The 25,766-nt window shown below is 39.2% G+C and overlaps 1 protein-coding gene across 1 annotated transcript in view; it reads left to right on the top strand.

The window, feature by feature from the left end:
* LOC128657846 (pecanex-like protein 2) overlaps positions 1–25,766 on the top strand; it is a 629,457-nt gene that overhangs the window by 458,652 nt on the left and 145,039 nt on the right. Inside the window, 1 exon segment of the mRNA XM_053712268.1 lies at positions 10,597–10,850. Within this exon segment, the coding sequence (XP_053568243.1) occupies positions 10,597–10,850 (254 nt within the window).

The raw sequence follows: 25,766 nt of genomic DNA, 5'->3' as shown, positions 1-25,766 counted from the left end.
ATGGAGCCGGTCCTCATCGGATGAAGATAGAAGATGCCGCTTGGAAGATGATGGTTGCCAGTCCGGATCTACTCTTCTTCCCGGATAGGATGAAGACTTTGGACCCTCTTCTGGACTTCTTCAGCCGTCGGATGATGGATGTCTAGCCCCCGCTTGGGCTTGGATGAAGATTTTGGAGCCAGGACGGATCGGTGATACCTGGTGAGGTGAAGATAAGGTAGGAAGATCTTCAGGGGCTTAGTGTTAGGTTTATTTAAGGGGGGTTTGGGTTAGATTAGGGGTATGTGGGTGGTGGGTTGTAATGTTGGGGGGGTATTGTATGTGTTTTTTTACAGGCAAAAGAGCTGAATTTCTTGGGGCATGCCCCGCAAAGGGCCCTGTTCATGGCTGGTAAGGTGAAAGAGCTTTGAACTTTAGTAATTTAGAATAGTGTAGGGCATTTTTTTATTTTGGGGGTCTTTGTTATTTTATTAGGGGGCTTAGAGTAGGTGTAATTAGTTTAAAATTGTTGTAATATTTTTCTTATGTTTGTAAATATTTTTTTATTTTTTGTAACTTAGTTCTTTTTTATTTTTTGTACTTAAGTTAGTTTATTTCATTGTAGTTATTTGTAGATATTGTATTTAATTAATTTATTGATAGTGTAGTGTTAGGTTTAAATGTAGGTAATTGTAGGTATTTTATTTAATTAAATGATAGTATAGTGTTAGGTTTAATTGTAACTTAGGTTAGGATTTATTTTACAGGTAATTTTGTAATTATTTTAACAAGGTAGCTATTAAATAGTTATTAACTATTTAATAGCTATTGTACCTGGTTAAAATAATTACAAAGTTGCCTGTAAAATAAATATTAATCCTAAAATAGCTACAATGTAATTATTCGTTATATTGTAGCTATATTAGGGTTTATTTTACAGGTAAGTATTTAGCTTTAAATAGGAATAAGTTATTTAATAAGAGTTAATTTATTTCGTTAGAATAAAATTATATTTAACTTAGGGGGGTGTTAGGGTTAGGGTTAGAATTAGCTTTGGGGGTTAATAAATTTAATAGAGTAGTGGTGCGGTCCGCTCGGCAGATTAGGGGTTAATAAGTGTAGGCAGGTGGAGGCGACGTTGTGGGGGGCAGATTAGGGGTTAATAAATATAATATAGGGGTCGGCGGTGTTAGGGGCAGCAGATTAGGGGTACATAAGGATAACTTAAGTAGCAGCGCTTTGCGGTCGGCAGATTAGGGGTTAATTATTGTAGGTAGTTGGCGGCGACGTTGTGGGGGCAGATTAGAGGTTAATAAATATAATATAGGGGTCGGTGGTGTTAGGGGCAGCAGATTAGGGGTACATAAGTATAACGTAGGTGGCGGTCGGCAGATTAGGGGTTAAAAAAATTTAATCGAGTGGCGGCGATGTGGGGGGACCTCAGTTTAGGGGTACATAGGTAGTTTATGGGTGTTAGTGTACTTTAGAGCACAGTAGTTAAGAGCTTTATGAACTGGCGTTAGCCCAAAAAGCTCTTAACTGCTGACTTTTTTCTGCGGCTGGAGTTTGGTCGTTAGATTTCTAACGCTCACTTCAGCCACGACTCTAAATACCGGAGTTAGAAAGAACCCATTGAAAAGATAGGATACGCAATTGACGTAAGGGGATCTGCGGTATAGAAAAGTCGCGGCTGAAAAGTGAGCGTTAGACCCTTTTTTGACTGACTCCAAATACCGGCGGTAGCCTAAAACCAGCGTTAAGAGCCTCTAACGCTGGTTTTCACGGCTACCGCCAAACTCCAAATCCGTTCAGCATATTTAACGCGACTGCAACTCTCGATACCAGAGTTGCTTACGGACGCGGCCTGCCTCAAAAACGTGCTCGTGCACGATTCCCCCATAGGAAACAATGGGGCTGTTTGAGCTGAAAAAAAACCTAACACCTGCAAAAAAGCCGCGTTCAGCTCCTAACGCAGCCCCATTGTTTGCTATGGGGAAACACTTCCTACGTCTGCACCTAACACTCTAACATGTACCCCGAGTCTAAACACCCCTAACCTTACACTTATTAACCCCTAATCTGCCGCCCCTGCTATCGCTGACCCCTGCATATTATTATTAACCCCTAATCTGCCGCTCCGTAAACCGCCGCTACTTACATTATCCCTATGTACCCCTAATCTGCTGCCCCTAACACCGCCGACCCCTATATTATATTTATTAACCCCTAATCTGCCCCCCACAACGTCGCCTCCACCTGCCTACACTTATTAACCCCTAATCTGCCGAGCGGACCTGAGCGCTACTATAATAAAGTTATTAACCCCTAATCCGCCTCACTAACCCTATAATAAATAGTATTAACCCCTAATCTGCCCTCCCTAACATCGCCGACACCTAACTTCAAACATTAACCCCTAATCTGCCGACTGGAGCTCACCGCTATTCTAATAAATGTATTAACCCCTAAAGCTAAGTCTAACCCTAACACTAACACCCCCCTAAATTAAATATAATTTAAATCTAACGAAATTAATTAACTCTTATTAAATAAATTATTCCTATTTAAAGCTAAATACTTACCTGTAAAATAAATCTTAATATAGCTACTATATAAATTATAATTATATTATAGCTATTTTAGGATTTATATTTATTTTACAGGTAACTTTGTATTTATTTTAACCAGGTACAATAGCTATTAAATAGTTAAGAACTATTTAATAGCTAAAATAGTTAAAATAATTACAAAATTACCTGTAAAATAAATCCTAACCTAAGTTACAATTAAACCTTAACACTACACTATAAATAAATATTTTTTTATTTTCAGGGGCTTAGTGTTAGGTTTATTTAAGGGGGGTTTGGGTTAGATTAGGGGTATGTGGGTGGTGGGTTGTAATGTTGGGGGGGGGGTAGTGTATGTTTTTTTTTACAGGCAAAAGAGCTGAATTCTTTGGGGCCTGCCCCGCAAAGGGCCCTGTTCAGGGCTTGTAAGGTAAAAGAGCTTTGAACTTTTGTAATTTAGAATAGGGTAGGGCATTTTTTATTTTGGGGGGCTTTGTTATTTTATTAGGGGGCTTAGAGTAGGTATAATTAGTTTAACATTGTTGTAATATTTTTCTTATGTTTGTAAATATTTTTTTATTGTTTGTAACTTAGTTCTTTTTTATTTTTTGTACTTTAGTTAGTTTATTTAATTGTAGGTAATTGTAGGTATTGTATTTAATTAATTTATTGATAGTGTAGTGTTAGGTTTAATTGTAACTTAGGTTAGGATTTATTTTACAGGTAATTTTGTAATTATTTTAACTATTTTAGCTATTAAATAGTTCTTAACTATTTAATAGCTATTGTACCTGGTTAAAATAAATACAAAGTTACCTGTAAAATAAATATTAATCCTAAAATAGCTACAATATAATTATAATTTATATTGTAGCTATATTAGGATTTACTTTACAGGTAAGTATTTAGCTTTAAATAGGAATAATTTATTTAATAAGAGTTAATTAATTTCGTTAGATTTAAATTATATTTAACTTAGGGGGTGTTAGTGTTAGGGTTAGACTTAGCTTTAGGGGTTAATACATTTATTAGAATAGCGGCGAGATTCGGTCGGCAGATTAGGGGTTAATAATTGAAGTTAGGTGTCGGCGATGTTAGGGAGGGCAGATTAGGGGTTAATAAATATAATATAGGGGTCGGCGGTGTTAGGGGCAGCAGATTAGGGGTACATAGCTATAATGTAGGTGGCGGCTCTTTGCGGTCGGCAGATTAGGGGTTAATTATTGTAGGTAGGTGTCGGCGACATTGTGGGGGGCAGGTTAGGGGTTAATAAATATAATATAGGGGTCGGCGATGTTAGGGCAGCAGATTAGGGGTACATAGCTATAATGTAGCTGGCGGCGGCGTGCGGACGGCAGATTAGGGGTTAATAAGTGTAGGTAGCTGGCGGCGACGTTGTGGGGGGCAGATTAGGGGGTAATAAATATAATATAGGGGTCGGCGGTGTTAGGGGCAGCAGATAGGTGGCGGTCGGCAGATTAGGGGTTAAGAAATTTATTATAGTGGCGGCGATGTGGGGGGGCCTCGGTTTAGGGGTACATAGGTAGTTTATGGGTGTTAGTGTACTTTAGAGCACAGTAGTTAAGAGCTTTATGAACCGGCGTTAGCCCAGAAAGCTCTTAACTACTGACTTTTTTTCTGCGGCTGGAGTTTGGTCGTTAGATTTCTAACGCTCACTTCAGCCACGACTCTAAATACCGGAGTTAGAAAGATCCCATTGAAAAGATAGGATACGCAATTGACGTAAGGGGATCTGCGGTATGGAAAAGTCGCGGCTGAAAAGTGAGCGTTAGACCCTTTTTTGACTGACTCCAAATACCGGCGGTAGCCTAAAACCAGCCTTAGGAGCCTCTAACGCTGTTTTTTTTAGTGGGGTAGTAACTTGTTATCCGTTTGTTAAGTTTATCCGTAATGTTGTTGGGATTACAACCACACACTGGATGCTGCAAACTTTCCAATCTGGGAGAATATAACACAGTGGTATGTGGGTCCACTGTTTGTTCCGGTGGCAATTGTAATTTGCCGTCCAGGTAGCTGCCCCAGGTGTCGGCCTTGGCGCGTGGAAATTCCGCCAGGTGCTCTGGGACTGGAGGACAAACTCTCAGCAACCTGTGCTAAGCTCCTCCTCCGGGACAGGTGTTCAATAGAGCATGCAATTTTAAGCAACTTTCTAATTTACTCCTATTATAAAATTGTCTTCATTCTCTTTGTATCTTTATTTGAAAAGCAAGAATGTAAGTTTAGATGTTGGCCCATTTTTGGTGAACAACCTGGGCTGTTCTTGCTGATTGGTGGATAAATTCACCCACCAATAAACAAGTGCTATCCGGTGTCTGGTGAAAAAATTTGGGTTCAGTGTCCCTTTAAGCATTATGAGCTCTTTATGTGCTAGTGAAAGCAACTCTTGTGGATAGTTTCCCTAGAGGTTATTGAATCATATGGGATACACATAGAAGTTAAATGGATGTTGAACATTGTCTATGATGCATATGAAACAGCCCATATGTCAGCCTCCACACCACTTACAATGACATAAGACCCCTCATTAAGAAGAGTGGTCTCATGTCCTTTTAAGATGCAGGGTTTACATTAAAAACTCCATGGTGGCCAGTGGGACAAGAAATCATCATTTTCAAATGTGATCTTATGCATCCTAGATGAACAAATGACTCCTCATGTGTAAGATGGACTTGTCCTTGCATGCTGTGCAGTAGGTTTAAACACTCACTTAGGCCTAGATTTAGAGTTCGGCGGTAAAAGGGCTGTTAACGCTCCGCGGGTTTTTTTCTGGCCGCACCATAAATTTAACTCTGGTATCTAGAGTTCAAACAAATGCTGCGTTAGGCTCCAAAAAAGGAGCGTAGAGCATATTTACCGCAAATGCAACTCTCGATACCAGAGTTGCTTACGGACGCGGCCGGCCTCAAAAACGTGCTCGTGCACGATTCTCCCATAGGAAACAATGGGGCTGTTTGAGCTGAAAAAAAACCTAACACCTGCAAAAAAGCAGCGTTCAGCTCCTAACGCAGCCCCATTGTTTCCTATGGGGAAACACTTCCTACGTCTGCACCTAACACTCTAACATGTACCCCGAGTCTAAACACCCCTAACCTTACACTTATTAACCCCTAATCTGCCGCCCCCGCTATCGCTGACCCCTGCATTACACTTTTAACCCCTAATCTGCCGCTCCGTAAACCGCCGCCACCTACGTTATCCCTATGTACCCCTAATCTGCTGCCCTAACATCGCCGACCCCTATGTTATATTTATTAACCCCTAATCTGCCCCCCACAACGTCGCCGACACCTACCTACACTTATTAACCCCTAATCTGCCGAGCGGACCTGAGCGCTACTATAATAAATGTATTAACCCCTAATCCGCCTCACTAACCCTATCATAAATAGTATTAACCCCTAATCTGCCCTCCCTAACATCGCCGACACCTACCTTCAATTATTAACCCCTAATCTGCCGACCGGAGCTCAACGCTATTCTAATAAATGTATTAACCCCTAAAGCTAAGTCTAACCCTAACACTAACACCCCCCTAAGTTAAATATAATTTTTATCTAACGAAATAAATTAACTCTTATTAAATAAATGATTCCTATTTAAAGCTAAATACTTACCTGTAAAATAAATCCTAATATAGCTACAATATAAATTACATTTATATTATAGCTATTTTAGGATTAATATTTATTTTACAGGCAACTTTGTAATTATTTTAACCAGGTACAATAGCTATTAAATAGTTAAGAACTATTTAATAGTTACCTAGTTAAAATAATAACAAATTTACCTGTAAAATAAATCCTAACCTAAGATATAATTAAACCTAACACTACCCTATCAATAAAATAATTAAATAAACTACCTACAATTACCTACAATTAACCTAACACTACACTATCAATAAATTAATTAAACACAATTGCTACAAATAAATACAATTAAATAAACTATCTAAAGTACAAAAAATAAAAAAGAACTAAGTTACAGAAAATAAAAAAATATTTACAAACATAAGAAAAATATTACAACAATTTTAAACTAATTACACCTACTCTAAGCCCCCTAATAAAATAACAAAGACCCCCAAAATAAAAAATTCCCTACCCTATTCTAAAATACAAAAATTACAAGCTCTTTTACCTTACCAGCCCTGAACAGGGCCCTTTGCGGGGCATGCCCCAAGAATTGCAGCTCTTTTGCCTGTAAAAAAAAACATACAATACCCCCCCCCCCCAACATTACAACCCACCACCCACATACCCCTAATCTAACCCAAACCCCCTTAAATAAACCTAACACTAATCCCCTGAAGATCTTCCTACCTTGTCTTCACCATCCAGGTATCACCGATCCGTCCTGGCTCCAAGATCTTCATCCAACCCAAGCGGGGGTTGGCGATCCATAATCCGGTGCTCCAAAGTCTTCCTCCTATCCGGCAAGAAGAGGACATCCGGACCGGCAAACATCTTCTCCAAGCGGCATCTTCTATGTTCTTCCATCCGATGACGACCGGCTCCATCTTGAAGACCTCCAGCGCGGATCCATCCTCTTCTTCCGACGACTAGACGACGAATGACGGTTCCTTTAAGGGACGTCATCCAAGATGGCGTCCCTCGAATTCCGATTGGCTGATAGGATTCTATCAGCCAATCGGAATTAAGGTAGGAATTTTCTGATTGGCTGATGGAATCAGCCAATCAGAATCAAGTTCAATCCGATTGGCTGATCCAATCAGCCAATCAGATTGAGCTCGCATTCTATTGGCTGTTCCGATCAGCCAATAGAATGTGAGCTCAATCTGATTGGCTGATTGGATCAGCCAATCGGATTGAACTTGATTCTGATTGGCTGATTCCATCAGCCAATCAGAATATTCCTACCTTAATTCCGATTGGCTGATAGAATCCTATCAGCCAATCGGAATTCGAGGGACGCCATCTTGGATGACGTCCCTTAAAGGAACCGTCATTCGTCGTCTAGTCGTCGGAAGAAGAGGATGGATCCGCGCTGGAGGTCTTCAAGATGGAGCCGGTCGTCATCGGATGGAAGAACATAGAAGATGCCGCTTGGAGAAGATGTTTGCCGGTCCGGATGTCCTCTTCTTGCCGGATAGGAGGAAGACTTTGGAGCACCGGATTATGGATCGCCAACCCCCGCTTGGGTTGGATGAAGATCTTGGAGCCAGGACGGATCGGTGATACCTGGATGGTGAAGACAAGGTAGGAAGATCTTCAGGGGATTAGTGTTAGGTTTATTTAAGGGGGTTTGGGTTAGATTAGGGGTATGTGGGTGGTGGGTTGTAATGTTGGGGGGGGGGTATTGTATGTTTTTTTTTACAGGCAAAAGAGCTGCAATTCTTGGGGCATGCCCCGCAAAGGGCCCTGTTCAGGGCTGGTAAGGTAAAAGAGCTTGTAATTTTTGTATTTTAGAATAGGGTAGGGAATTTTTTATTTTGGGGGTCTTTGTTATTTTATTAGGGGGCTTAGAGTAGGTGTAATTAGTTTAAAATTGTTGTAATATTTTTCTTATGTTTGTAAATATTTTTTTATTTTCTGTAACTTAGTTCTTTTTTATTTTTTGTACTTTAGATAGTTTATTTAATTGTATTTATTTGTAGCAATTGTGTTTAATTAATTTATTGATAGTGTAGTGTTAGGTTAATTGTAGGTAATTGTAGGTAGTTTATTTAATTATTTTATTGATAGGGTAGTGTTAGGTTTAATTATATCTTAGGTTAGGATTTATTTTACAGGTAAATTTTTAATTATTTTAACTAGGTAACTATTAAATAGTTCTTAACTATTTAATAGCTATTGTACCTGGTTAAAATAATTACAAAGTTGCCTGTAAAATAAATATTAATCCTAAAATAGCTATAATATAAATGTAATTTATATTGTAGCTATATTAGGATTTATTTTACAGGTAAGTATTTAGCTTTAAATAGGAATCATTTATTTAATAAGAGTTAATTTATTTCGTTAGATAAAAATTATATTTAACTTAGGGGGGTGTTAGTGTTAGGGTTAGACTTAGCTTTAGGGGTTAATACATTTATTAGAATATCGGTGAGCTCCGGTCGGCAGATTAGGGGTTAATAATTGAAGGTAGGTGTCGGCGATGTTAGGGAGGGCAGATTAGGGGTTAATACTATTTATGATAGGGTTAGTGAGGCGGATTAGGGGTTAATAACTTTATTATAGTAGCGCTCAGGTCCGCTCGGCAGATTAGGGGTTAATAAGTGTAGGTAGGTGTCGGCGACGTTGTGGGGGGCAGATTAGGGGTTAATAAATATAACATAGGGGTCGGCGATGTTAGGGGCAGCAGATTAGGGGTACATAGGGATAACGTAGGTGGCGGCGATTTGCGGTCGGAAGATTAGGGGTTAATTATTTTAAGTAGCTTGCGGCGACGTTGTGGGGGGCAAGTTAGGGGTTAATAAATATAATATAGGGGTCGGCGGGGTTAGGGGCAGCAGATTAGGGGTACATAAGTATAACGTAGGTGGCGGTCGGCAGATTAGGGGTTAAAAATTTTAATCGAGTGGCGGCGATGTGGGGGGACCTCGGTTTAGGGGTACATAGGTAGTTTATGGGTGTTAGTGTACTTTAGGGTACAGTAGTTAAGAGCTTTATAAACCGGCGTTAGCCAGAAAGCTCTTAACTCCTGCTTTTTTCAGGCGGCTGGAATCTTGTCGTTAGAGCTCTAACGCTCACTGCAGAAACGACTCTAAATACCAGCGTTAGAAAGATCCCATTGAAAAGATAGGCTACGCAAATGTCGTAGGGGGATCTGCGGTATGGAAAAGTCGCGGCTGAAAAGTGAGCGTTAGACCCTTTAATCACTGACTCCAAATACCAGCGGGCGCCCAAAACCAGCGTTAGGAGCCTCTAACGCTGGTTTTGACGGCTACCGCCGAACTCTAAATCTAGGCCTAAGTTTCCATTGCTATTTTAAACTGTGTAAACTGGTGGTAACATATCTCTAATGAAAACTAGGCCTCAGTGTGGTTGGAAAATGTCACATTTGCTGTTCTTTAAATGGTTACCAAAACTTGTGATGCTATTACTTTTAATAGTCCACCTTGCTCAATGAAAATGTAGCGTTCTCACCTTGATAGATGATATTTTCTGAAATGTCATGTAGGATTATTTTGGGTGTAATTATTATTATTATGATGATGATTTTTTCAATGCAAGTGAGGTTTGATACATATAGCAGCATGCATACTTTGTGAAAGTACAGTAAGTTGTCACCTGTTTATGAAATCCAAATTTTGTGTAATTTTATGTATGTAATATTTTTTATTGTTAGATATTTATTGATAGTCATATTTTGCATAAATTGCAAAATGGTGCATACATTTTCTATTTTATTATTAAATGTTATGTTATGCTATATTTGTATTGAATAACATGGCCAATATAATCATATGGAAAGGAAGACAGTTTGGACAAGATTTTAAATGATACCTTAAAGGAACAGTCTAGTCAAAATTAAACTGTAATTATTAAGATAGGGCATGCAATTTTAAACAAGTTTCCAATTTACTTTTATCATCAAATTTGATTTGATCTCTTGGTGTTCTTTGTTAAAAGTTAAACCTAGGTAGGCTCAAACTGGTAGGCTAAACCAATGAAAACTGCCTCTTATATCCGTGCATTTTGACAGTTTTTTTACAGCTAGACAGCGCTAATTCATGTGTGTCATATAGATAACACTGTGCTCACTCCCATGGTGTTATGTATGAGTCAGCATTGATTGGCTAAAATGCATGTCTGTCAAAAAACATTGAGATAAGGGGGCAGTCTGCAGAGGCTTAGCTTAAAGGTAATCAGAGATAAAAGTGTATTAATATAACTGTTGGTTATGCAAAACTGCGGAATGGTTAATAAAGAGATCACCTTTTTAAACAATAACCGTATTCCAGTAGACTGTCCCTTTAACTTGAAATGTCTTCTCTACTATGCATATAAGATTGGGTAAAACAATTTGTACAAATGTTTTTTGTTTTTTTTCTTTCCTGTAGGGACATATTGTCAACAGAGGGAAGTAGAAGCTATAACTGAGGGTGATGAAGACAATGAAGGATGTTGTTGCTGCAAACCTGGTCATTTACCACATATGTTATCATGCAATGCAGCATTTAACCTGAGATGGCTGACATGGGAAGTTACACGAACTCAGTATATCTTAGAAGGTTACAGTGTCATTGACAATAATGCAGCAACTATGTTACATGTATTTGACCTTCGCAAAATTCTCATCAAGTATTATATAAAGGTATGCAATTTTAAGAGCTATTTTCTGTTGCTACATATGTTAATATCAGTAACTACTTAGTAAATTATACAAGTCCGGTGCCTTCAAATAGAGATTCTATAATGTATTTTTACTACAGACAGGAGCTTAGTTTTTTAAACCTGAAAGGGACATGAAACCCAAATATTTTTTCTTTCATGATTTAGAAAGAGCGTGCAATTTTTTTTTTTTTTTTTTTTTTTTTTTTAAATTCTTTTTATTAAGAGAGTAATCATCGTGCGAGTACATAGAGAAACACAAAAAAAAATTTGAAAATCACATTACATCACAAAGGTCCAGTACAGAGGTTAAACAAGATAGCATTGCATCAACATCAGGATAGACCGTTTTGTCTATTTGCAATATAAACATTTCTTTCTTATACAATAGGGCAGTACTGTACAATGGTTTATTTCCAAAGACATAGTTCTACTCACACCAAGTCCACTCTCATTTTTTTTTTTTTTTTATCATTTTCTGAGAGATTAAAACTTCTCTCTTGATTAACTTAAACTAACCTACACTAACCCGCTAACGAACATCTTGCGGGAATAACACTTGTCTAACTAACTTCCATTCTTACAACTTTGGTCAACATGGTACTTTAAATCTAGATTCTCCGATATGGTCTGGCAACCGGAGGAGAGGAACAGGGAGGAGGAATGAAAAGAGAGAAAGAAGAGAAAAAAAAAAAAAAAAAAAAAAAAAAAAAAAAAACCCCCCGGGGGGGGGGGGGTTCAGATATTGAGATGGTTCCAGTCCCCCCTCAGGGATTCTTCCAAAAATGCAACAGTGTTGCGGAACGGCAGTAGAACCTGTCTTTGTATCTCTAATTCAAATGTCAGGATCAGTCTCCGCCATTTTCTTAGAAATAAATTTAGCCTGCCCCCTACATCTGCTCTGACATCTATTTGTTCAATAAATAACTGCGATCTTAACATGTTGCGAAAGTAAGGTATTGTGGGTGTTTTAGATGCTGTCCAGTGCTTAAGTATGCATTTTCTCGCTAATAATACCAGTAGGGTCAGTTCTGAGTCATATTGGCTATTTTGTCGTTCCCAGTCCAAGAATATTACACTTGCAGGTGTCAAGTCAACAGAAATGCCTACCTTTTTTTTTATCCAGTATTGCAGTTTGTTCCAGAATTGTCTAACCATGGGGCAGTCCCAAATGCAGTGCAACAGGCCAGGCGACCCCGCCGAGCATTTAGAGCATCTATTAGGCCAGTCCGGGATCCATTTAGCTAGACACTTGGGAGTCATATATGCCCTATGTAAGAACCTGATTTGCGTTTCCCTCAGATTCGCAGATAAAGTGACTTTTCTAGTTCTCTCCAATCCCCTCTGGGCCTCCTCCCATGCAGGCTCCTGTAGCCCTTCTTTCTGCCAACCCTTTAAGAGCTCTGGCTGAATCAATTGTAAGCGTCTGTGTATTAAAGTTTGATAAATCTCTGATAATGAGAAGCTCCCCATTTTAAATAGGTTTTGCGAGACACGAAATGGTGAACCATCCCAGAAGCCCGGTCCATCCCTAATTAGTTTGGATACATAATGCCGTGCCTGCAGGTACGCATAAAAGTGATTTCTCGGTAGGTTATAGTCTGTTTGTAGCTTTGTGAAGGATTTGACTGTCTTCAACAGCGGGTCTACTAGCGAGCCCACATTCCTCAATCCAAGCGTCTCCCATGTGCGAAATGGTTTCGTATCCATACCCGCTGGAAAATCTGGATTACCACTAAATGGGAGAAAAGAAGAACCCAGATTCGTTTTAGCCAAAAACCTGTGCGCCAAGTGCCAGGCCCTAAGAGGTCCCTGGTATAGAAGGTTGCCATCTAGCACCTTAGTTACCTGCGATTTGGACATGTGCGGAAGGTACGCCAATGCTATACTTCCTAGAGTTGCCTGCTCTAAACTCCTTTGATAAAAGTGACCCGTGCTCAGTTGCCAATCCAGCACCAAGCGTATCATGGCTGCCCAGTTATATAATTTGAAGTCCGGGAGGGATAGCCCCCCATGGAGGTAAGTCATAGATAATTTGTCAGTCGAGATACGTGGTCTCCCTCCTCGCCATAGAAAGTAGCGCATTGCCGAATTTAGTGCTTTCACGTCTGCCTTCGTAAGTAGCAGGGGCAGCATAAGCATGGGATATAAAAGACGAGGTAAGATCACCATCTTAAGAAGACTGACTCGACCCATTAATGATAGAGGGAGTGATCTCCAGCTTCTCATTTGGCAACACAGCTTTGCACATAAAGGGGTCAGGTTGATAGAATACAGTTTACTAGGGTTCACATGAATCTGGATGCCTAAATATATGATCACTTGATTCGCTACTGCGAATGGGTATTTCTGAGCTGATTCCTCTCTCTTGTACAACCAAAGAATCTCCGACTTTTGCATATTGGCTTTATAACCCGAGAATGTCCCGAAATCCAGCAATGTCTGCACAATGGACGGAATATGTGTTTGTGGGTCCTGTACAAATAGCAGCATGTCATCCGCATACAATGCGAGGTGCTGCGGGCATCCCGCTACATCAATCCCCGGAAATATTTGGCGTAATTTAATTGCCAACGGTTCTAATGCTAGGTTGAACAACAGAGGGGACAACGGGCATCCCTGCCTCGTGCCCCTCTGCAATATCACGTCTGACGAATACAGGTTGTTAGCACAGATATTAGCAACCGGGGAGGAGTAAAGATTTTGTAGAAACGAGACAAAGGGCCCAGAGAAATTGAATTTGTCCATTGTGTGGAACAGGTGGCCCCATTCCACTCTATCGAAGGCCTTCTCTGCGTCCAGGGACAGCAGGAAGGCCTCCGGAACCTCACATCTCTCTCGAGACTGTTTCATCCTCCAGAAATGCTGGAGAACTTGCAGGATTCTACGTACATTTACCACAGAGGATCTCGCCATCATGAAGCCTGTTTGGTCCTCATGTATCAACTCCGGTAAGATATATTTAAGGCGCTCCGCTAGCAATTTTGTTAGAATCTTGTAGTCGGAGTTGAGTAGCGAGATCGGTCTGTAAGATTCCGGAAGAAGCGCATCTTTACCCGCTTTAGGGATAAGGGTGATATGGGCAGCCGCAAAATTCCTAGTCGGTTTGCTCGCCTCTGAGAAATAACTCGTAAATAAATCAGTGAGCACTGGCGTTACCTTTGTTTTTAAAATTCTGTAAAATTCTATGGGCAGCCCATCTGGGCCTGCAGCTTTGCCCAGGTTCAAGGCCATAATTGTCTTGTCTACTTCCTCCCTGGTAATAGGCGCATTAAGCTTGCCTAATTGCTCTTCCGATATTTGTGGTGCTGTAATAGAGTCCCAAAAAGCGCGCATCTTCTCCTCTGGGTTCTGCTGAGTGCTAGCATAAAGATTAGTGTAATAGGAAGCGAAAGCCTCTACTATTTCCTTAGGATCTTTAACTAAATTATCTTTGGTTTTAATAGCTGCTATAAACCGCGTAGAAGTCTTTAGGCTAACGAGAGAGGCCAGGAGCCTACCTGACTTGTCCCCATATCTGTAGTACTTTCCCCTAGTTCTCAGAAGAGTTTGGGAGGCTTGGTATGCCAATAGTGCATCATATTCTTTTTTAGTACCTACATATTTTTGATGATTTGCCACATTAGGTGTGGTTCTGTATGAACTATATTGGGTTGCCAACTTCCCCCTCAAATTCTCCAGCCTCTCCGTCTGCAGTTTTTTCCTGCGTGACAGAAAGGCCAAAATATCACCCGTAAGAACTGCCTTAGCTGTTTGCCAGAAAAGCTCTGGGTTCGACAGGTGCTGTACGTTGTTGGTTTGGAAATCATCCCAGGCTCCCTCTAGATAGTGCTGAAACTCTTGCGAGGTCAGCAAGTATTGTGGAAACCTAAGTGTTCTACGATTACTTGTTTTGGGCAAAGTGTCTAAGAAGAGACCGACAGGGGCATGGTCCGAAACAATGACGTCTCCTATTTTCACATCTATTACTTGCGGGATTAGGGAATTCGAGATCATAAATAGATCTATACGAGACATTGTAGGGGAGGCCCGAGAGAGACACGTATAGTCCCTACCATCTGGGTTCAGTCTGCGCCATATGTCAGTGACATCTAATGCCGAGATTAAAGATTGGAATACTTTGACTTCAAATTTACTACTAACTCTAGGTTGGGGCCCATGAAGTTGTCCGGCAGGGTTCCTGAGCCTGTCGCACTGAGGATTCGGGGCCAAATTGTAGTCACCCCCAATGATAAGTGGTGTATCCAGGAAAGGTGTTAGCAGCCTAATCAAGTTATCCCAAAATGCCTTATCTTTATTATTGGGTGCATAAATGTTACACATCGTGTATTTTTTACCCGCAATTGTAGCCTGGGCTATAATATAACGTCCTTCGGGGTCCGTCGTTACTGTCACATCGTCAACCTCTAGTTTTTTCCCAAAGAGAATGGCCACCCCCCTACTGGCAGTCCTGTATGAAGCGAATTCTACTCTCCCAACCCAGTCTGTCTTAAGTTTAGTGTGTTCCAAGTCATTAAGATGTGTCTCCTGTAAGAATGCGATGTCCGCCCCCTTTTTCCTAAGTTGTGTCAGTATAGTCTTTCTTTTAACCGGGGAGTGTATACCCCCCACGTTCCAAGAGTAAATACTAAATATCACTAATGATCATGATCCTATGTGTGTCTATCGACACCCCAAGGATATGAGCGAGGGGAGAGGGGAGAGGGGGGTGAATAGAGGAGCAAAGAAAGAAGGAGGAAGAGAGAGAGAAAGAGAAGGGAAAAAAAAAAAAAAAAAAAAAAAAGGGGTTACTCCTACCCGTTTGCGTGCCAGACCATCTTTTTCGGTAATTGCAAGAATCCTGTCTACTGCAAGAGAGCCTGCAAAAGGTAATATTGATAAGTAGTTTGTTATAAGCTTATTTGACCTTAAACATACCCCAACAAATTCCCCCACCCTACTATACCCTCCCCAGAGAATTCTGTTCCAAAATCCTATGTTGCGCAATGGTATATACCCCGTGATGTATTTATTTCTATTGCATACACAGACTACAGGGTCCAGCCGAGACCGGAGGAGGACACATCTTAGTAATTTGCTAACATAACTTTGAGTGTACCCCCAACCCATATCAATGTGCCTCCATTCTCCCTTCTTTTCCTCGTGATTCAAAAACCATTCAGTATATGTAATCAGGGTGTGACTTTGGAATTTAATCCTCTTTACTAAAAGAACCAACCATAACCAACATAACATTAACAATCCCAAAATCTCAACATGAGTATGGGATACAGTCTTTCTAGGATGAGGATTCAGCTCCTCATTGACTATACAAGCCATTATTATCAATAAACCTTAGGTCTTGTTGTTTGTACCAGTACAGAATCTAATTTTAACCCTCTCCTCCTCTAGCATAGGATGGACTCCGGGAGCCATCTTCTGCCTCCAAAAATTCCTGTGCAGCCTGTGGGGAGTCAAAGAATTTAGGGCCTCTAGAGGTAGCAATTTTAAGTCTAGCAGGATAAAGTAAATAGGCTTGTTTCCCTTCTCTGTGTAGTCTAGAACATAATGCTGAAAACTCCCTGCGTTTCTTCGTTAGGTCAGCAGAGTAGTCTTGGAATAATAAAATCCTAGCATTGTCATATAGTACCTCATCCATCTTTCTATAAGCTCTGAGCACTGCCATTTTAGTCTGGAAATGTAGGAATTTAATCATCACGGGTCGTGGTTGTGAATCACGGTCCATGGCTGGTTTTTCTGGGCCTACTCTATGCGCCCTCTCTACACTATGCAGTAATGCATCCTTTTGGATCTCTAACAGAGGGGGGAGGGTAGTTTCTACAAATTTTAGAATATCATTGGCTTTCACAGTTTCAGGCAGGCCTATTAGGCGAACATTATTCCGCCGTGATCTGTTTTCTAGATCATCTATCTTTTGTTGAAGTGTCTTGGTGTATTTTTCCAGAGCTATTAATTTATTGCAGTTAATCTGCTGGGTGTCTTCCAAATCGGATACCCTCGTTTCTACCTCTGACACTCTGGTCGAAAATTGTTTCATCTCCTCCGCCAGAGTATCAACCCCCTTCTGAAGGTTTTCTATTTTAGGTAGGAATAGGGTAGATATTTGTTTGACTATGGGGTGAGGGTCTAAGGCATGAGTGTCATGTATAGTGTCTATAGAGGAAGCCTGTACACCAATATCAGATCCTTGCTTGGTTCTGCGATCAGCGTTTTTATTGCGACTCGCCATGTTATGCGGTATTAAAAACCTCTCCATACACTTCTCAACCCTACACTTCTAGAATGGCCCTTGCACAAGTTACATGTATTTCCTTTGTTTCAAAAAGAAAAAAAAAACAGAAGAGAAAAAAAAAAAAAAAAAAGGAAAAACGGTAGTTAAGGGGTCAATAATGTATTATGTGCAGATATTAATTAGGGTATCAGTATGTCAAAAACCGCACAAGGGTAACCTCTATCTTATTCATTCACACCTGCTTGCCACTGTGTAAAGTAATCCTGCAAGGAAGTAGGTTAGTTAGGACAGCATATAACACACTTTTCCTCTTTCTCTCCTTCTGTCGCAATGCAGTTAAAGTACCGGTGCAGCAACAAAAAGGGAGAAAATAAAATACAATATCAATCCGGGTGTTAGTATATCAGTATGCCTGTAAGAGTCACTTCGATTATGTTCCCTCAGACCTGTCTGTAACTAATTACAATAATCCTGCAGGCAGATAAGTTACTCAAGATGGCATATATCAATACATTTCTTCTGCAGTGCTGTTAGAGAACAAAAACAGTGGCAAGTTAGAACAGCATACATTAACCTATAACCTCAGTAGTGTGGGTAGAGAGCAATTGCATAAAAAAAAAAAAAAAAAAAAAAAAAAAGAGAACAAAAAGAGAGCATTAGGAAGTCCATCCAGTATATAGCAGTCATAAGGAGGCCTGTATTATAGCCAAGATAACTGCGTCACAGCAAACTTCAATCAGACAGATCTTGCAGTGTAGTCCATATGGGGTGAGTGAGAAAAAAGTGATTTGTAAGGAAAATCCCTTGGTGTTCGCTTCTAACTCAAACCCTGTATAGACAAGGCCAGGTAAAGGTCTCCGGTCCCAGCAGAGCTAATAAACTTTTAACAGAGCAATCTATGAGGGCTGTTTATTGCGTAGTTATGAGTCTCAGTGGCCTTAAACAGCAAAGTGTCATTTAATTGCAATGTGTCCGTGCTTATCCCTCAAAGTCACAAGGGGGCTTTTATACTTTAAAGGCTTTCTGTGCCAGCTATGTCTCTAAGCAGTTGAGACCGCTGTGAGTTACAAGAGTACCTGTATAGCCGTTGCAGGATCCTAGATTGCCGCCAGTAGCTGTTCTCAGCAGCCTCTCCTCCGTGGGCAGTACCCGCCTTGAGGTCCGCCAGCCTAGTCAGGCCCTCCGCTGTGTACTCGTCCGGCCTCAGTTGCTGGGATGCTGTCTGCGGTAAGGACCCGATCGGTCCGATGCCTCTCCAGCCGCTGTAACCTGTTTGCCTCTTTGCCTCCCCACCTTTTCTGTCAGGTCGCGCTATTATTGCGCCACGTGGCTCCGCTTACCCGGCCTTCCAGCTTGTACCGAGGCAGCGGTTCCAGGGAACTCGAGGGCGGTGGGGATGCGTGCACTCTGGCTCAAGTCCGGTCAGAGCCAATTTCCACCAGGTAGTTTAAACAGCCGACCGCTGCCTTTCTCTCTCCCCTGCCTTTTCGCGCCAAGATGGCCGCTGTAGTCTCCGCGTAGTTTCACCTCCACCGTCAGGTAATGGGATCTGGGACCTCGGTGGGGGAAGATGGTACTCTCCAATCCCTCTAGTGCCCAGACACGATTTCCATCAAGGGCAAACAGATTCGGGCTTTAAAGTTGTAAAAAATAGCTGTTATAGCAGGTAGCCTTTACGGAGCTCCACACCAGAGCTGCTGCCTGTAAGCCCGCCCACCGGAAGTCCCCAATTTTTTTTTTTTTTTTTTTTTTTTTTTTTTAATTGTTTTATTTATAATCCAAGTCACTGTCCAAAAACAATATCAACCATTTTGAAAACATGGCATAATCAAAAGATACAATAAATTTGACAACATAGTACTATGTTCATTTATACATGTAGTTAAATTTAGGCTAATCATCACATTAATGAACACAAACATTTTATTTTCCTACAATGCTTGGAGTTTTTGATTTTCAGTATAACCCCCCCCCCCCCCTTGTTCCCCCCCCCCCCCATGCGAAGAGAAAACATAACAAAAAAAAACAAAAAAACAAAAAAAAAAAAAAAAAACAAAAAACAAACAAAAACAAACAAAAAAAAAATTACCATCACTTTCTTCCTCCTGAAGCTTTACCAGTTCCCTAATAGAACAATTTCTGTATTTCTAAAGGGGAAGATTATATAATCTATTTCTGCAGCCGGAAAGATTTTTAAGAAGGCAGCCCATTTATCAAAGAACCTTTTAATGTCTTGTTCATTATTTATATCCGCGTTTCTCTGGTCTAAAATGCATTGTTTTTTCATGCAGTTTTTAATTTCAGTAATGCTTGGCATTGCATGACTTTTCCACTTCTTACAGATTAAATACCTGGTAGCAAGAATAGCGGAGATTATTATTTTTTCATCAGTTTGCTTACCAGGCTCTTCCTTAAGGCAGAGTATTATCTGATATATTGTCAAAGAGACATAGCCTATCTTAAGCACCTTTTTTAGCCAGTATTCGAGCCTAGCCCAGAGATTTTTAATCTTTGGACAATACCAAAACATATGTATTAAATCAGCTGCCTGATACTAACATTTAGGACATTTATTAAACCCTACATTCACACATTTGAAACCTCTCTCGGGGGTAAAATATGCCCCATGAAGGAGCTTAACATGTGCCTCCCTCCAAGTTGCAGAGAGCGTTACTTGTGCAATTTTTTTAATTGACAATTGAATAGTTTTAGACTCAATATTACTCTGAGGGATTGCTGTATTCCAGTAGAGGGCAATCTTTGCCAGTACCGGTTCTCCTTTATTTGTACCCAGAAGGTGATAACATGGTGCAATTGACATATGACCATTTCTTGTTAGAGCAAGCCAATCATCGAGTTTACCTAGTCCCCATTCCCAACCAGCTTTCTTAACTAGGTCCTGTGCAAAATGCCTTAATTGCAAATACGCAAAGAAGTCTTTATTGGGCAAATCAAAATCTCTTTTTAATTCCTGGAATGTTTTGATATATTTTCTCTCTTTATCAATTATTTGGTATACCTTGGTTAACCCCCGATTATGCCATTTCCTAAAGACTTCGGAATGCAATCCTGATTGAAAAATAGGGTTACCTATTATAGGCAAAAGAAAGGTAGCACTATTATTAATTGAAAGAAAGGTTACTATCTTGTGCCAAGCTTTAAGTGGGTTAAGAATTGTTTTAAATCGTTTAATTTCTGAGGGGATTTCTTTAGGTACTAAGTGTATTAATGCAGATAGAGAATATGGGTAGCAGACACTGGTCTCGAGATAATTATTCAAGACATAGTTATTAGATGAGATCCAGTCTGTTACGACACGAGCCAGAAAGGAGAGGTTATATAGCCTTATGTCTGGTAAGGCAAGACCACCATCCTTTCTTGGTATTGAAAGTTTCATAAGAGATATCTTTGACCTCTTATTCTGCCATAAGAACTGTATAAGTGAAGTATTGATTGAACGTATATCCTTACCTAATAGAATTATTGGTGTATTTTGAAGTATATATAAAAGTTTTGGAAGAAGAGCCATTTTAAAAAGGGCAATCCTTCCAGAAAGTGATATTGGGAGATTTTGCCATAACAAAAGCTTTTCTTTGATCATTTTTACTACTGGGGGTATATTCAATGTATAGAGATCTACGGACCTTGTCGGAATATGAATCCCTAGATATTTAAAAGAATCTTTTACTTGGCGAAAAGGAGTTTCTAATATTGAAGTTTTATTTTTCCTGAGCCACACTATCTCTGATTTTGTCATATTTACTTTGTATCCAGAGAATGTACCAAATTGTTCCAAGATCTGAAAAAGTTTTGGTAAGTTCAGTTTGGTGTTAGCCAAATAAAGCAGCAGATCATCAGCATACAGACCGATTTTTATTTCGCAGTTACGAATTTTTATACCATCCAAATGATGGCGTATTTTAATTGCCAGAGGTTCAATGGAAATATTAAATAAGAGCGGGGAAAGAGGACAGCCCTGCCTTGTTCCTCTACCTAACAAGATAGAGGGGGAAATGTTGTTATTCACTATCAATCTTGTAGATGGGTGTTTATATAGATTTTCGATAAATTCAAGAAAATTACCTCTGATGCCAAATTGTCTTAACGATGTTTTGATATGTTCGTAAAATATTGAATCAAAGGCTTTTTCAGCATCTAAGGAAATAATAGCAAGGTCAGGTATGTCCTCCCCCCCCGCTAGTTAAATTAGATAGTACCTCAAAATATTCTGTCACCAATAGGGCTTCCCTAATTTTTGAGGCTGAGTTGCGGTTATTTAGAAAACCTGCTTGATCAGTATGTATAATTTCTGAGAGGGGTCTTTGAAGTCTAGATGCTAGAATTGCAGTAAGAATTTTGTAATCTGAATTTAACAGTGCAATTGGTCTGTAGGATTCCTTGTATTCAGGGTTTTTTCCGCCTTTTAATATCAAAGTTGTGTAAGAATTGGTAAATGAAGAGGGGATCATTTTACCACTAATAAAGAAGCTGTTAAAGAGCGTGCAAAGATGTGGGGTGGCTTCACCAATCAGGATCTTATAGAATTCACTAGGCAAGCCATCTGGACCTGCTGCTTTATTTGAGGCAAGCTTGGATATTACTTTCTCTATTTCTTCTATGGAAATAGGGACATTGAGGCTATCAGCCATTTCTGATGTGACAGTAGGATACGTGATATCTCTCCAAAAGTCATCAGATGTATGCGTATCACTTGTTTTAAATGAATATAATTCCTGGTAATATTCATTAAATGCAGCTAGTATGTCTTCGGCTTTAGAAAGCTGAAGACCTTTATTATACAATTTGTCTATGATTGGTTGTTTTTTCTCATTTTTTATTAATTTGGCCAGCATCTTACCTGATTTATTACCATATTTATATAGCTTAGCCTGCATTTTTAATTCCTTTTGAGTTTCTTGCAGTAAAACAAAAGTATCCCTTTCATTTTTTGCTTTAACGTATTTTGCCCAATTTAAGGGGGTTTTGTCAAGCAGATAATGATTATAAGTGTTAGTTAAACATTGGCATGATTCTCTTTCTCTAGATCGAATTTTCTTATGCAGGGCTGAGCTATATGAAATTATTTCGCCTCTCATTACTGCTTTTGCAGTGTCCCAAAATACTTCAGGGCGGTTTAAATAGTCTTTATTAAAATGTACAAATTCCTTATATCTATTTATAAGCCAGTTCTTGAATTTTACCTCAGTCGTCAGATAGTAGGGAAAAAAGAAACGTGTTGCAGCAGAATACAAATGTGAAAGCTGAAACTCAAGTACAATCGGTGCATGATCTGAAAGAAATATTGGTCCTATATCTGTTTTTACCCCTCTCATCACCATACGTTCATCAATTAGAAAAATGTCGATTCTGGAAAGCGTCTTATGCGCCTTGGAAAGACAGGTAAAATTTTGAGTAGAAGGATTTTGCTGTCTCCAGATATCCCGCAGTGCTAAGTTCTGCATTATTTTTTTAAACATCTTACCCTCTAGATTATCTTTTTTTTGTTTTAACTGTTTGACATTATGTCTTAGCCTATCGATCGGGCATTGTGGTGCCATATTGTAATCTCCTCCCATAATTAAAGAGCCTTCCGTGAAGGATAATAATTTGGTCTGCAAAGTGTTCCAAAATTTTGGATCAAATACATTAGGGCCGTATGTATTACATAATGTATACATCTTCTGGGCAATCTTTATTTTCAGTAGTACATATCTCCCCCCGATGTCAGCCTCAAAATGTGTGACTTCGGTATCAATTTTCTTTCCTATTAGAATTGCTACCCCCCTTTTCCTCTTAACACTAGGTGCAAAATAGATTTCTTTTACCCATGTTGATTTAAGTTTTAAAGATTCTTCAGCTGATAAATGGGTTTCTTGAATAAAACCTATGTCAGTCTGGATCTTTCGCAGGTGATTAAGGATTGCTTTTCTCTTTATAGGGGTAGATATACCACCTACATTCCAAGATACTATTTTACAATTTTTATTCAGCATATTCATTTATACATTAAGAAGGAAGAAAGAGAAGAGAGAAAGAGAAAAAATAAATAAATAAATAAAATAAATAAATAAATAAAAAAAAAATAAAAAAAAAATAATAATAATAATAAAATAAAATAAAATAATAATAATAATTTAAAATTAGACACCTAAATTTTCTCCGCACAGGTGGGGGTTGGGTCCTAGGACTCACGTCTAGAAGAGACACGGTCTTTCCCATAAGCAAAAACCTATAGCTTACACTCAGTCTAATAATCAGATATTCAATATTGCTGTTATTAAGCTTAGGAACCCAGTGTGTTATAGAAGCTCTCAGCCAGTTGAGCTTCTTCAAAGAAGTGTGTGACTTCCCCAACTTTAACCTTTAATTTGTAGGGGTACATTATGGTTGCCTGGTACCCTTTTTGTATCAATTTGGAACAAATAGGAGCAAGCTCCCTTCTCCTTGCTGCAGTGTCAGCGGAGAAATCTTGAAACATAAGGATTGTAGCGTCTCCAGCCTTAACAGGCTGTTGTTTGCGATAATGCTGGAATAAGGTAAGTTTGTCTTGAAAATTTAATATTCTAGCGATAACAGGCCTAGGCCTAGTTCTATCTTTATTGCCTGAGCGAGGTAGACCAAGTCTGTGCGCTCTCTCCACTGGGATGGGATATAGGGTAGATGGCATCTTTAAAATTGTAGGCAAGGTTTCTGATATAAAATTAACAAGATTGTCATATTGTTGTTCTTCCGGAAGGCCTATAATTCTTATATTATTTCTTCTAGAACGATTTTCTAGATCTTCTAATCTGTTTTGAATTTTCTGTACGTTATTATTTATACCTTCTAGATTAGAACTATGCGTTATTGTTAGATCTTCCAGGTCCGAAACTCTTTGTTCGGCTTCCTGCAGCCTATTGGAGAATTGACGAACCTCTTGTGTCAGAGAAAGAAAATCTTGTTTGATTTCAGCTCTAAGAGCCTCAAATTTAGGAGAGAGCGCATCAGATATACTAGCGACTAAGCTGTGAATATTGGTTACTTCTTGTACAACTGGTACATTTAACATAGTTGGTTGCGCTTCTGTGGGAGGCTCCTGATTACCCTTCAATTTTCTGTCTCTCTGTCTTGCTGCCATGGCTGGAGAAATATTCCGGGGTGAGGTGTGAAGGAATTTATCCATGTGCCAGAAAAGAAAAGAGAATTAAAAAAAATTGAAGTGAGGCAATTTATCTAAGTGAAGATCAATACAGGGAGTGAACTTAATTTTAGAGTTAAGTTTGAGAAGGTGAAGCGTTCTCAAATAGACAAGTGAGGATAGGGATGTGCACTATTGTGACCAAGTGAGGGAAAAGAAAAGGGGAGAGAGAAAAAAAAAAAAAAAAAAAAAAAAAAGGAAAGAAAGGAAAAATAATAAACTGTGAATTAAATCGTGTTATTTAGATCCAGCCAGGGATGCAGAGATCAGGGACGTTATTAATGTTAGGCAATTTTATGCCAATTTGTTAATTGTCTTACTGTTGCTAATCTTCAAAAGACACAATAAAGGAAATGGTATCTCTGAAAGCAGCAACAGCAATTTCTTAATTAGATTTATATCCAAGAAAATATTATTCCAGCAATTATATACAGTATATTTTATAGGTAAGCAAACATATTCACAGTGACCTAGTTATATCCTGGTTCAGTCAGTTTCATTTGTATTTTATTTTCAGAGAAGTTAAAATATCTCTTCTTTAAAGAAAATTTATAAGGTAGTTTTAACTAATGATCTTTATATTTCTATATAAACTTTCTCCCTGTCCAATAGTAAGGGATAGTATTTTATTTTCAGGGAACGTAGGAGATTTATTCTTAGGAAAGAGTTATTAGATAATATAACTGAGGATCTTTTATCTCTATATAGCCCTTCCCTCCAAGCAGTAATAATGGGTAATATATCCTGAAAAAGGTTATAGTAAATTTCTCTGGTATTGAATTATTAATTCCTTATTCACACTCAATAACCTTTGATTTTTTTTTTCCTCCCCTTCTCCTCTCCCTTCTCTCTCCCCTGAGAATGTTTCACTTTTTAGAGGAGAAAGTACAATGTCTTTTTACATACTATGCACATTTTACACATTCTTAAGCATTAACATTTTTGCCTACATTTGCTCAATACATTGATATGACAAAAATTGTAGCGACAAGTAATATAGTTAAATAAAATTAAATGTGCCAAACAAATCATATGCAGAAAAAAGAATCATATAAGGAGCCAATGAAAAAAAAAAAAAAAAAAAAAAAAAAAAAAAAGTTCCTTTATATAGTTAATAAAGTTCAGCCAGTTCTTGTATGTATGCAGCTCGTCACCTTACCTGGGTCATTCTATGCATCAGCGTTCAACTAATAGCCAGGTAGGTGGGCAGAAAGAGCCTTCAATATGAGAAAATGCCAAAATTGCTGATACCTATTAGAGGGGTTAATTATACAGCCATCTTCCATAGCATTTTTACCAGGATCCATACAGTGTTCCCCAGGACATGCAGCTCTGGTTGGTATCCCCAAAAAAAAGGTGAAGAGAGAAAAACATGCTCCCAGATTGAGCACCTCCTAATTTAGCGCTTACCCACAGCGTCTCGAGGAACCAGAGCAGAGATATGCAGAGGCGCTGCACAGGGAGATCTCAGCGGCAACTGCCAGGCTAGC

This window comes from Bombina bombina, chromosome 4 (assembly GCF_027579735.1).
Source record: "Bombina bombina isolate aBomBom1 chromosome 4, aBomBom1.pri, whole genome shotgun sequence".
Taxonomy (NCBI): Eukaryota; Metazoa; Chordata; class Amphibia; order Anura; family Bombinatoridae; genus Bombina; species Bombina bombina.
Note: the sequence above shows the minus strand (reverse complement) of the source record. Positions and strands in the feature narration are given on the sequence as shown.